Source organism: Malus domestica, chromosome 10 (assembly GCF_042453785.1).
Source record: "Malus domestica chromosome 10, GDT2T_hap1".
NCBI classification, from domain to species: domain Eukaryota; kingdom Viridiplantae; phylum Streptophyta; class Magnoliopsida; order Rosales; family Rosaceae; genus Malus; species Malus domestica.
In genome coordinates, this window is record NC_091670.1 from 7,337,871 (window position 1) to 7,350,615 (window position 12,745).

The following is a 12,745-nucleotide window of genomic DNA, read 5'->3' on the forward strand; positions in this document are numbered from 1 at the left end:
TTTTACCAATTATTGTTCATTGGGTCTATCACTGTTCACTGAGTAGATTAAATAGGCTGGCGCATTTTTTTAGAGGTGAAGTTGCTTTGAGGAAGGCCATTGCTGGGCAAAGCGAAAGAAGAGACTCACATTATTGTCCAAGGAGATTCCAAGCTGACTGTTGAGGCGGTTCAGGTGCGTTGTGGAAACGCCTTGGAGGGTGAAAAGCATTCTCGAGGATGTCATTGGAATGCTTAATTACTTCCGGGAGGTCCATGGTCCCATTCTTTTAGAGAGACAAAATTTGTTGCCGATGCTCTTAGGAATGTTCAAAATTTGCATGTTTTGATATTAGGGAAACTGATTGTAAAATAGGTTTCTTGCTTTAATACATTATTTTAAAAAATAAAATAAAATAAACATGTACATTTTAAAACTTATACATGCCTCTCACTTAAAGTGAAAGGTTTTAAAATTCGTTAAAATCGAATTTAAATCACATTATTATTTAATATAAATAATATCGTTTAAAAAAAAAAAAAAAACTTGGATACAAAATTTGATTTTTGAAACTGTACCTTTGGTGTGTAGAACGTTGTCGATCCAAAAGTAAATTAATCCTCCTCCTCTCGTACCCCTTTCTCGTAAAGAACGGACTTAAACGGCTAAAAACTCAAAGGCTCCAGTCACACGATAATCAAATCAAACTCTCTCTCTCTCTCTCTCTCTCTAGTCTTTCTCTCCAAGAAATTTCCAAAACCCTAGGGCGTCACCTTCCAGTTCCTTCCTGCAAGATCCAATCCAACCATGGCCGACGAGCCCTCAGTGGCACCCCCCCAATCTGGTTCTTCTCCTTCACCCTCAGCTTCCCCCCTCGGCAACTCTGTGATCCCCATAGTGAACAAGCTCCAAGACATCTTCGCGCAGCTCGGTTCCCAATCCACCATCGAACTCCCTCAGGTAGCCGTCGTTGGCAGCCAAAGTAGCGGCAAGTCCAGCGTTCTCGAGGCCCTCGTCGGCCGTGACTTCTTGCCGCGTGGTTCTGAAATTTGCACGCGCCGCCCGCTCGTACTCCAGCTCTTGCAGACTAAGCGCAACGCTGACGGCACCGATGAGGAATATGGGGAGTTCCTGCACGTCCCTGGGAAGCGCTTCTACGATTTCTCTGAGATTCGGAGGGAAATTCAGGTGCTTTATTTTGGATCACTTGTCTGGGTATTTTAATTTTTGTTGTTTGGCTCCTAGGAAAGCAGGGCATGTTATGCAAATATGATCTGAATTTGAATATTGTAAGAAGTGACTTCATTGGGTTGCAAAGTGAGTGCAATTTTCTGAGCATAATCGGTTTAGCCCGACTTCCGGGCCAGTATTTTAAGCGTTTACTATTCAGCAGTTCAGTGTTAAAATGCCACCATAGAAATGGAATTTTTGTACTTAAATGTAGCCCCTTTGAATACAATATTTACCAGAAAGTTTGCTTCCTTTTCTGACTCTAACCCTTACTTTCATTCTGCCAACAAATTTTTCGTTCCAATGTTTCCTACTTTTGACATTAAGGTGGTGAGAAACTAAAATTGTTTAGTAAGATTCTGCTTCTCTTTTGAACTCTCTTTCATTTGCTTCTACTCACCCAAGTGTGGCGATAATAATTGAGTTATACTTTCATTTATATTATTTAGTTTTCGTTATGTATTCTTATAGAAATTGATGTATTAAGTTATGTACACACACATATATATATTTACATACGCGGTCTTCCACTTCTAAATAAATTTCTATTGACGTAGGCTGTGACAGAGAGAGAAGCAGGGGTGAATAAAGGTGTCACAGACAAGCAGATACGCTTGAAGATATTTTCACCAAATGTTCTTGACATCACTCTAGTAGATCTACCTGGTATAACGAAGGTTCCTGTTGGTGACCAACCCTCTGATATCGAAGCAAGAATTCGGACAATGATCATGTCATATATCAAAATTCCAAGTTGTTTAATTCTTGCTGTTACAGCAGCAAATTCTGACCTAGCAAACTCAGATGCTCTTCAGATTGCGGGAAATGCAGATCCTGATGGTAATTTCTGCTCTTCTGCATTTAGTATTCCTGGTTAAATTGTATCTGACTAGTAGTAGTATGTGCAATTTCCTATTGACAGGTCTTCGAACCATAGGAGTAATCACAAAGGTGAGATTTATTTTTTAACCGAGATTTCTTTTACAGGTTTAATACATTGACACATTTGCAAGATGTTTATTTTGTGCTGATATGGTTTTGACTCATGTTTTAATGACTTCAGTTGGATATAATGGATAGAGGTACTGATGCCCGTAATCTGTTGCTTGGAAAAGTGATTCCCCTGAGACTTGGTTATGTAGGTGTTGTGAATCGTAGTCAGGAGGTACTTTATCTTAAACTTCATAAAAGATTGTTTATTCTCTGCTGTATGTGAGATGATGGTGGTAAGTTTAAATGATACCTTATTGCTGTGGAACATGATCTTGTCAAAGATTTACACTTTTTTTTACTACTCCCTTTTTGTTCCTTTGAAAGTCATACCTAATAGTTATTTTAATTTGATGTTGGCTTTCTTGCGTATATGCAAATATGGATTATCAGATTAGGAAATTAATTTGAATTGTTTATAATAAGGCTGTTTATCGTTGTACTTCATACAGGATATTATGATGAACCGAAGTATTAAGGATGCTCTTGTGGCTGAGGAGAAATTTTTCCGCAGCCGCCCAGTATGCTTACTCTTCCTTGAATTATTATTTATCTGTTGGCATGGATTTAGAAACTCTTCTAAATAGAAAATTTTCATATGATGATATAGGTATATAATGGTCTAGCTGATCGCTGTGGCGTCCCTCAGTTAGCAAAGAAGTTGAACCAGGTATAACATTTTTTGAACTCTTATAAAGTTGTCTCGTGTTTGCAACTGTTATACTACTGTAATTTGGGCCCTCCCTTATGAAGGTTGCTATATTAATGCAGATAGATTATGAACTTAACCTTTATAATTATTTACAGATTCTGGTACAACATATTAAGGCAGTACTTCCGGGGCTTAAATCACGCATAAGCTCTACACTAGTGGCTGTTGCCAAGGAGCACGCCAGTTATGGGGAAATCACAGAATCAAAGGTGCGCTTATTGTTAGTTAAAACTATAGTGATCTATATGGATTATATTATTGGATGATTGAGTTTTATGCTGTAATATCTTGAGGTAATTGGGTTTCTGTCCTAACCACAATACAGGACTTGTTTGTAACTTATAATCTCTGTCATGCAATCTTCTGTGCTATATATTGATGTGATAATAGGCAGTTATAAATGTGATGCAACTTCAACGACCGTTGTGATGCCACAAGAGTTGTAAACTTGACTATTTTGACACTTGAATTCTATGCGTAGATTCCCCACTTTAAGTTCTTGTGGTCTTTGTCCTGAATATGATTCCTTTATGTTTATATAACTACCTTTCTTATTTTTTGTTGCCAATAGGCTGGTCAGGGAGCGCTTCTTCTTAATATTCTTTCAAAGTACTCTGAAGGTAAATATGGTTTTACGTGCTATTTATCCTTTTGTCTTTCCTAATAAATGCTATAGATCATGTCGTTTAGTTTGTATATTTTACCTGTGTATGCATCTGTATTTTGTAGAATGTGTAAACTGATCTATGGTATCTGAAATTTCTTGTTGAAAACAGCATTTTCTACAATGGTTGAGGGAAAAAATGAAGAAATGTCAACAACTGAGCTTTCTGGTGGAGCGCGAATTCACTATATTTTTCAAAATATCTTTGTGAAGAGTTTGGAGGTTTGAACTATGTGTTACATATCTGGTTGAGATCTTATATTGCCGAATCTCTCTGATATTCTTTAATTAGTGGAGCAGCATACAAATAACGTTTATGCTTTAATTTTGCATGTTACTTAAAATACAATTGTTTTGCTCTATCCTAAGCATGATTTATTTTCCTTCATCTTCAGTACAATGATAGCATACTGAATTACAGTTTCAATAATATCACTTTCAAGAAATCTGTTCTATATTTTAATTTGTATGCCAATTTAGGTTATTGGTCCATTTGGATGGTTGAGAGCACAACAGATTGCAATTTAAAAATTATACTATTTTTCACTTCACCAATTAAATGGAGTAATTTTCTTATTTGTTTTTGTAGGAATGATAACTTTTAAAATCTTTAAAAGCGTATGCAGTTTTTTTCAATGTGGACACTGTCGTGACAGTCCGATGTTATATGGATATATGGGTGCTTAAAATTCAAATTAATGCAAGTTTGTCCTTTTTACTTTTTTTCGTTTTTGGCTGTCTTTCTACATGTATAAAGGGTAACTCAAGTGTTAAATGTTTCAATTTAAGTTTCTTTGTGATGAAAAAAATATGACCTTTGTCCTTAACACATTTTGAAGTATATTTCTGTGTGCAACTTTATAGAGTTTAAAAGTGTCAGATCTTGCTTATAGAGAAGTATGGTATGATGAGGTTTAAAAGCTAAATGACTGTTATTCAGTCTTTCCCTCTTCCTAAGGTGTTTTATGGTTGGCATAGGGGTCACCTTTATAAGCTTTGCCATCATTAAATGATATGATTTGGTTTCGTCTGTAGGAGGTGGATCCATGTGAGGATCTTACAGATGATGACATTCGAACTGCCATTCAAAATGCCACCGGTCCTAAATCTGCATTATTTGTACCAGAAGTAGGTTTTATTACTTTCTCACTTTCTGCTTTTTTATTTTATTTTTTAATTTGTTTACTTGTGATTTAGGAGCAGATTGTTTAATTTTACATTAGCATGTCCATTCTTTCTTTATGTCTTTTCTTTTCTTTACTTGGACTCTCTCCGTTAATCTTAACTTTCATGCATATAGGTACCTTTTGAAAATCTTGTCCGGAGGCAAATAGCTCGCTTGTTAGATCCAAGCCTTCAGTGCGCTAGGTTCATATATGACGAGTTGATGAAGGTAGAAAAAGTGGTACTTGTATTTTCATTTGTTTTCTCGGTTATACTCATTCCTAATTCGGTTTTCAAATAATATTGTTATCTGTTCAGATTAGTCATCGCTGCCTAGTAAGTGAATTGCAGCGATTCCCTATTCTAAGAAAGCGTATGGATGAAGTCATAGGGAACTTCCTGCGGGAAGGCCTTGAACCCTCTGAGACAATGATTGGGCATATTATTGAGATGGAGGTATGGTGGTTAAGATACTTTGCACATATGATTGACCTCTGTGAACCATAATTTTTATTTTTTATTTTTTAATTACTGCCTTATCTTTGCTGGTATCATCTATTGCTTAATCTATGTCCCTGTTCTGCCCAAGTTGGAAATGATGTTGGGGCTTTGGTATTTAGTTTCCTTATGTTTTCTGCTGTATCTGGCCCTGCCTGCTGTATTATTGTCATTTGGTGCATATACTGTTAGTGTTTATGGCTATTGGTTCTGAGTTTTTATGAAGGATTATGTATTTGAATTTCTGGGTAGAACTGCAGAGAATGTGCAGCGATGGTGATGTGAAAGATGATGATTGTATTGATTGTTTTTTCACACATATTGTGTGATATTACCGTTAGAGGAGAGAGGAGAGATTCTTCTCTAACTTACATCAAGATCAAATCCTAGCCTTCAATATTATCACCCTATGAGGTGATTACACATGTCATCATTCATCTCTTAAATGGCTCTCATTACATCCAAATGAAAACATTATAAAATGAACTTTAAATGTAACTTTGGCTCTAAGAAATCTGGAGAAAGGGTTAAGCATCAACATATACGGTCATGGAATTGGTTGGCATTAATGCTTTTACTTATAACTTGATTTTGGTAATAATTTACATTTGTCTAAACTGGATTCAACAAATTCCCTACTGCATAACAGCTCAGTGATGCCATTTTCGTAACGTGGAATTGTATTGGGACCCAATACTTATTTTAAATGTGAATCTTCCATTTTACCCGATATGAAATTACCGTTACAGACATAGCATTTAAAAGAAATTTCACTAGACCCAAAAACTGAAACACATACCTACAACCCACATCTTCATCAAACCCTCACTGACTCACTATTATTCTCACAAGGTCAAACATCTAAGTAAGGCCTAACAAGGTTTAGACGCTCACATTGATGGAAATAAGCTGTTCTTGAGGGATGGAGGGTCAAATTGTTGTTTGAAAGCCTCCAAATGAGGTATTGACCAACTTGTTTGAGTTCTTTTTAGTAACCTTTCCATGAATTAAAAACTACTGGTCACGGTTTTGTTGGGTAAATTAGCGTTCTGAAATAGTTTCTTGGGCATATAGAACTATTGGGAAAAGGTCAGGTTTTGGGAATCATTATAAGCTTCACTTTCTCCACCATCTAGGGATCTGTCATTGTCTGTAATTTTATTAGATTGGGGAGCTTCTGTAGGATAGCTGTTCGAGTTGTACTACATTGTAAGAGGGTAGCTTTTCAAGTTCTACCACTATGTTTTGTATGGATTTTTTAACTCTTTGGTAAAATTTAGTTTCTCATAAAAAATTTGAAATGAGCATGTTGGGTCCCAATAAGGATCCCATGCTTATACAGATTTTGGACTATAGCAACTTTAGAACCTTTCAGAGCATCTGTAATTGTTTTTTTCTTCGCCTAATGTAATTTTGCGAGCATATTTGGGTCTTATTGTAATTCAATTTTGCAGATGGACTACATCAATACTTCACACACAAATTTTGTTGGTGGGAGTAAGGCTGTGGAGCTTGCATTGCAACAGGTGAAATCCTCTCGGATACCACTGCCCCTTTCAAGGCAAAAGGTATATGCATTAGTTGTATAATTTTTCCACTGCAATCAGTCGGTCCCTTTTTTTTTTTTTATATTATAAATTCTTTAATGTCTTTTATTTCTGTTATGTGAATTAGGATGGTGTAGATTCTGATAAGGCACCAACATCTGAAAGAAGTTTGAAATCTAGAGCAATTCTTGCCAGACCAGTAAATGGAATTGTGCCTGACCAGGTATGGGAAAGTTGTCCCTTTTCTGAGGTTCATTATATGGCAACTCAGCTTGAGTTGCTAAGCAATTTTTCTATAGTTACCACAGTTACATGTGTAGAGAGACACTAAATTTACTACCATTAATCACAATCAGTGTTTTCAATGGCATTAGCCAGGCAGGTAGTCCTCTGAAAAGTGAACTCCTGAAATTTGTAAGCCTTTTTCATGAGGCGTACGCGTCATTCCTTTAAATTTACCTGTGCCAACAGATAGAGTGAAAGTTAAAACAACCGAAAATATCCTTTTCTCCCTCTCCGTAGCAGTTCACTTGGAAACCCTAAGATTGAACTCTAAACTGACTAACAGCAGCTCTCAGCTTTAATCCATAAAACCCAACTATCTTGGAGGTAAATTAGGAAATAATCCCTATCTCTGCAGAAATTCTGGTAGTTTCTGTTTTGTACCGCTTGTGCTAGTGTCCTTGATAACCCATTTTGGGTTTTTTACATATAAGACCTTGATAAGATTGCACTTTTAGAGAAAAACACTTCAAACCCCATGAGAGAAGGGAAACAATTGAATTTCGCAACTAATAATAAATTAGAACATGACAAGTGGATAGTTGAGGTTTTTTTTTCTTCTCCAATTTATCTCAGGAAGTGTTTTATTATGAAACTTATAGTTGTCAGGGTGTGTTTTGTTTCTTTCCCTTTGTTTTTCTGGTTTCAAGCTTTCAATATAACTTCAGAATATAGGAACTGGTTTTGTCCTTTTGACTTTCGTGATGAGGACATCAACAAGAAGTTTTTATGGTTCATTGCTGGAAGAGTTAAAAGAGAAAGAAGACATTCCAATTCCTTTTAGAACTGGATTAAAACTTTTGGGCCGGGTTTTATTATTAGTTCCTAGTTTTATTTAAAGTTTCCCGTTTCTAAAAGGATTTGGTTACTTTCCTATTCTAGTGGGAGTGTCATAAAAATTGTAGGGGGTTATTTTATACTATCATATTGATATATCGAGGCTTCCACCACCTTGCAAGAACCAAACGCCTTGCCTTATACCTTCACCATTGAAAACACTGGTCACTATTTCAGCTTGTAATTGTATTTGTGATTTGTATGGATGACTGACAGGGTGCAAGACCTGTGGCAGACAATGAAAAAGTTGCATCTTCTGGGAATATATTAGGTAACACAATTTTATTTTTAATATTTTTGGTGATTATGGTAACATGTTGACACTAAACGATGAATTCAACAATATCTGTATAATATGTGTTGTCCTCTTGGTGGGATGATAGTGTATCAATGCGTGACATGTTGGAATTCACATGAAATGATGGAATTCAATGTATTTTATTTTGTCATCTTTTGCAATTATTTAGGAGGTGCAACTGGTTCAAGTTGGGGGATTTCTTCAATTTTTGGTGGGAATGATAACAACCGCACACCTGCTAAAGAAAGCTTAATAAACAAGTCATATAATGAACCTATCCACAACATTGAACAAGCAGTCTCAATGATCCATTTAAGAGAGGTATTTTGTCATTTTCAATGTTGACTTTGCCTGTGGGCCTTTATTGTAATTCATTTCTAAATATCCGACATTATTTTATTTTTCTGTGTTTTCCTAACTTGTTTACCCTTCTTTCAGCCCCCAACTGTATTGAGGCCCACAGAGAGCCACTCAGAGCAGGAGACAATTGAAATTGCAGTCACAAAACTCCTATTAAGATCATACTATGACATTGTTAGGAAAAATATAGAGGATTCTGTACCAAAAGCAATAATGCACTTCCTGGTAATATCAACTTTCATGGATGTGCCCAGCTATTTACTTTTTATTTTGCGTCTTTTTTCCAATGTTTTCTTTTTCATATTCTGGAATGGTATGATATTATAGTTTTGTGTTATACAATTACCTATGAGGTACAAGTGGTAGAATTGATTTTCATTTAACGTGGGATGTCAAATTTGTACAATGATGAAACTTCAACTATTTTCTTGCAACCTCTTAAATCTAATGCTTCCTTATTATATTATACCCACAAAATTTGGGAGTCTTGTGAGTAAACAAAGTTTTTTTTAACCATATATATAATATATGTATTTGTTTGCTCATCCGCCTTGCATATATTCTTGTACTATTTTATTGTATGAAAGTACATGTAGTATTGTTTTTTTTTAAGCCATAAATTTATGTATATTTTCCCAAGATATTGCATGATTAAACTCATTATCAGTCGTGTGATCTAAAACTGATTTATGAGCATTTCATAGATTATAATTATTATTTTCATCATCAATATGTACTCAGGTAAATCATACGAAGCGTGAGCTGCACAACGTCTTCATTAAGAAGCTTTACCGGTAACAGAAAAAGCATCTGCCAATTTTAAATGACACTGTATATGTTTTATGCCATTTACTACTTTCCTGTATTGACTGTTGATTGGTCGGTTTGATTTTTACGATGTCAAACAGTGAGAACCTATTTGAAGAGATGCTGCAGGAGCCAGATGAAGTAGCAATGAAGAGAAAGCGCACCCGGGAAACCCTCCGAGTTCTTCAACAGGCTTTTCGGGTATGTTTTTCCTAATTGAGCTTCAGAGGTTGAAGGGCTCTAAGTTTTTTCTTTGCTTATAAACAACTCCACCTGGAACTCCGTGGAAATAGAGTCTCTGCATTATCTGTGCGCATTCTGTACATTGGTGTGTGTAGATCATCCCAATTAAATGCCAATGGCAAATTGAACTTCAATCTGGGCAAAGCAGTATGGGATTTTAGGAAATTTTGATTTTCTTGAACAAATATTTCATATTTTGACATAGGTTAATGGACATTTCATTTTCTAATATAGGTTAATGAAAACAAATTTTCTCTTCAATTAAGGCCAATACTTGTTAAAACTTCTCATCAACCTCCCCTTAAAAACGCAAAATGTTGATTGAAGTCGATTTTCAACGGAATGAAAAGGACATATATGGTAGAATCATAACTATAGAATACGACCCTAATTGAAATGCATACATTTGTCTCGTACATTATGGGGATGGTGAGAATAGATATATTTTACATCCCAGAGGGGTTATAATTGGAGATACCATTGTTTCTTGTACATAAGTTCCTATAAAAATGGGAAATGCCTACCTTTGGGTGTGGTTTGGACTATTGATTTACGTAATTGGAAGTAACCAATTAGGTTTACGACGAAACCTAGAAATCGATCACTGATCCAATTTGAGTACCTCCACAGGATAGACCTCAACAGAAAACTGAAGAATAATGGCAGCAAGTGATCTCAAACAAATCACCCCTTTAGATTTCTACTTCTGCTTTGCAAAAAGTAGTCGCTGAGTATATTTTAAATTCAAAACTAAACATTTATAAAAATGTGGTCACTAATCTGTGCTACTTTACTAAATCGGAACGCTATGTTTGGTAGATGGCTGGGCAGTTTGGCTCTTGTTCTACTGGAGGTTAATATGTTGCATTTGTGGTAGTAATGTTTGGGATTTTGTATCTTTTTGGTGAATTACTTGTCGACAATGAACTCTTTTGTGTCATTACTTAAATGTGATTCTTTTAAAAAAGAAAAAAGAAATTACCGCTTTTAGATCATATGGCGGGAAGTGCTCAGTTTAGTACCTGGTACTCACAGTTTTTCTTTGTTTGTAGACATTGGATGAGCTGCCTTTGGAAGCCGACACAGTTGAAAAAGGTTACAGTTTGGGTGCTGATCCAACAGGGTTGCCAAAGATCCATGGATTGCCAACATCATCAATGTACAATACAAGTAGTTCACATGATTCCTACACAGCATCACCTAAGAATACGAAGTCTAGAAAGTCGTCTCACTCGGGGGAGCTTCACTCGCCATTTTATTCTAATGCGGATTCAAACGGAAGTGGACGCATGTACATGCCTGGTCTATATCCAACTGTTGATCAATAAGCGGTTCGAGTAGCACTGCAAGTCTTTCAAAACAGTGTCAAAGTATTATATTCATTTGATTGCTCTATCCGATTCTGGAGGTAATTGGAAGTACACCTTCAGCAGGCAGATTGTTGGGGAGTTAGTACCCGGCATTGCCTTTACGTCTGCGTATTTCTCGACCCGTTTATTTTATATGATACCATGATAGTATAGGAAGCTGATGATTGTATTGTTTTATTGTTCTTAACTAGGCCCCAAGAATAACAGGGACCTGTCTCTCTTACCTATTTTTGACAGAGTCAGATGGTTCTCTCAACTCCTCACTCTCAGATATGCATATTTATGTTATCTATATTTTTCGTTTTTCTTTTTTTTTTCCATTTGATCTCTGTTTCGAAATTATGCGTACCGCAACAACCATTTGTTAATTATCCAAGTGAGGGGAAATTTGTTTTAACTTTCTTATGTGTATTTTTTCTTGGTAAAGAGTTTTCTTATGTTTTATTTCTTTGTTGTAAGAGTAGAATTCTTATGTTTTATTGGCCATGGATCCAAAGATCAATGGGAATGTAATCACAGCCATCCTTTTACGACTCATTTTCGTCATCTTTAGTTGTGTGTGGTTTTTTTATTTATATTTATTATTATTATTATTTATTTATTTTTGTTAAGGTGCAAGCTAGTGATATTAGATGCCAATTTGTTTCGTAATTGTATATCGGGTCTAGGACCTGTAAGTCGGGGCGTCTCCAAATATTCTAAATACAAGCCGTGCCATGGTGGGTTCAACAAATTGGCAGCGCAGGGCGGGGCAAGTCCAAATGTCTTTAATTACAGTTGTCAATAAAGGAATTGAGTTGGTTTAGTGTGTAGGTTAGAAATAAACAGATAAAAATAATTTGTCTAAAATACTTTTGAATTTAACAGTTGTTTAACGGAATAGAGTGAAGTGAGTCCAAAACAGTTGAAAATGTCAGGGAATAAAGTAAGACAAAATCAATTTCAGGGGTAAATTAAGACTAAATGATTGTTACAATAAACATTTCAATTGGTAGGCCTTATTAATAATAAACAATTTTATATAAAACAAAAACAAGTGTGTCCTTCGTTAAATAATAGATTCCCACTGTGACAGTAATGTTCAAATCTCAGACAAGAGAGCAGAAATATAAAAATAAAATAAAATTGTAAGAGGATAGATCGGAATATAAAGCTGTCAAATATAATTCCACCTGCAAAGACAGACAGCTGTCAAACATATGGTTGATGACTCAGGAATAGAATTCTCTTCCCTTATATTTTCATTCCCTTTCCTCATTCCTCTTCCATTTTGTTTTTTTGTTTTATTATTTCTATAAAAAAATTAATATTGTTGTAAACATTCCTAGAATAAGTATGATTGTGTAAATCCTAGATTAGATTTGATTCTAGTTATCCTTTCCTATTACAACTTGTATTACTTGGAGGAGAAGGAATATCTTCTCTCCATTTACTACTATAAATAAAGGCACAATGTAGGAGGGATAACAACACACACATTCCCCTACAATTCTACAAACACACATCTCTCTCATCTCTCTCCACTGCCGCCGGCCCTCTCTATATTGTCAGATAAAAATAGACCACAACACGTTATCAGCACGCTCCTACCGTTGTGCTTAGGAATCTGACGTTGGAGATTTTTTCTGCATCAAACCAGTTCATCCATATCATCACGCAATCAGGTTCTTTCCAAACAACGGCTTTTAACTCGATATTTTACAAGTCCTGATAGCATGAACATTCACCATGATGCATGACCCAACTTTACGTTTAACGTATTTT

The 12,745-nt window shown here is 35.7% G+C and overlaps 1 protein-coding gene across 2 annotated transcripts; it reads left to right on the forward strand.

Annotated features, from left to right (window-relative positions):
- The first annotated feature begins 561 nt into the window (after positions 1-561).
- On the forward strand, positions 562-11,378 carry LOC103412051 (dynamin-related protein 3A-like). Of its 2 annotated transcripts, XR_011572353.1 has the most exons (21): positions 614-1,167; positions 1,767-2,049; positions 2,132-2,160; positions 2,273-2,374; positions 2,652-2,720; positions 2,810-2,869; positions 3,007-3,120; positions 3,483-3,531; positions 3,688-3,797; positions 4,611-4,703; positions 4,876-4,968; positions 5,058-5,195; positions 6,692-6,805; positions 6,912-7,007; positions 8,120-8,174; positions 8,371-8,522; positions 8,640-8,786; positions 9,303-9,355; positions 9,470-9,569; positions 10,664-11,019; positions 11,173-11,378. XR_011572353.1 is itself a non-coding variant. In XM_070807017.1 (20 exons), the coding sequence occupies exons 1-20, from the start codon at positions 787-789 to the stop codon at positions 10,937-10,939; spliced, it is 2,514 nt and encodes an 837-aa protein (XP_070663118.1). In that variant the 5' UTR covers positions 562-786; the 3' UTR covers positions 10,940-11,378. The 2 variants fall into 2 exon arrangements, 1 of the variants encoding a protein (XP_070663118.1); XM_070807017.1 differs by having other exon boundaries at positions 562-1,167; positions 10,664-11,378.
- The last annotated feature ends 1,367 nt before the right edge of the window (positions 11,379-12,745 follow it).

Excerpts from the sequence above, each read along its gene's own strand:
- LOC103412051 (XM_070807017.1), top strand. The coding sequence starts at position 787 with ATGGCCGACGAGCCCTCAGTGGCACCCCCCCAATCTGGTTCTTCTCCT. Across the intron at positions 3,798-4,610 it reads TCTTTGTGAAGAGTTTGGAG|GAGGTGGATCCATGTGAGGA; the intron begins GTTTGAACTATG and ends TTTCGTCTGTAG. Across the intron at positions 4,704-4,875 it reads CTGCATTATTTGTACCAGAA|GTACCTTTTGAAAATCTTGT; the intron begins GTAGGTTTTATT and ends TCATGCATATAG.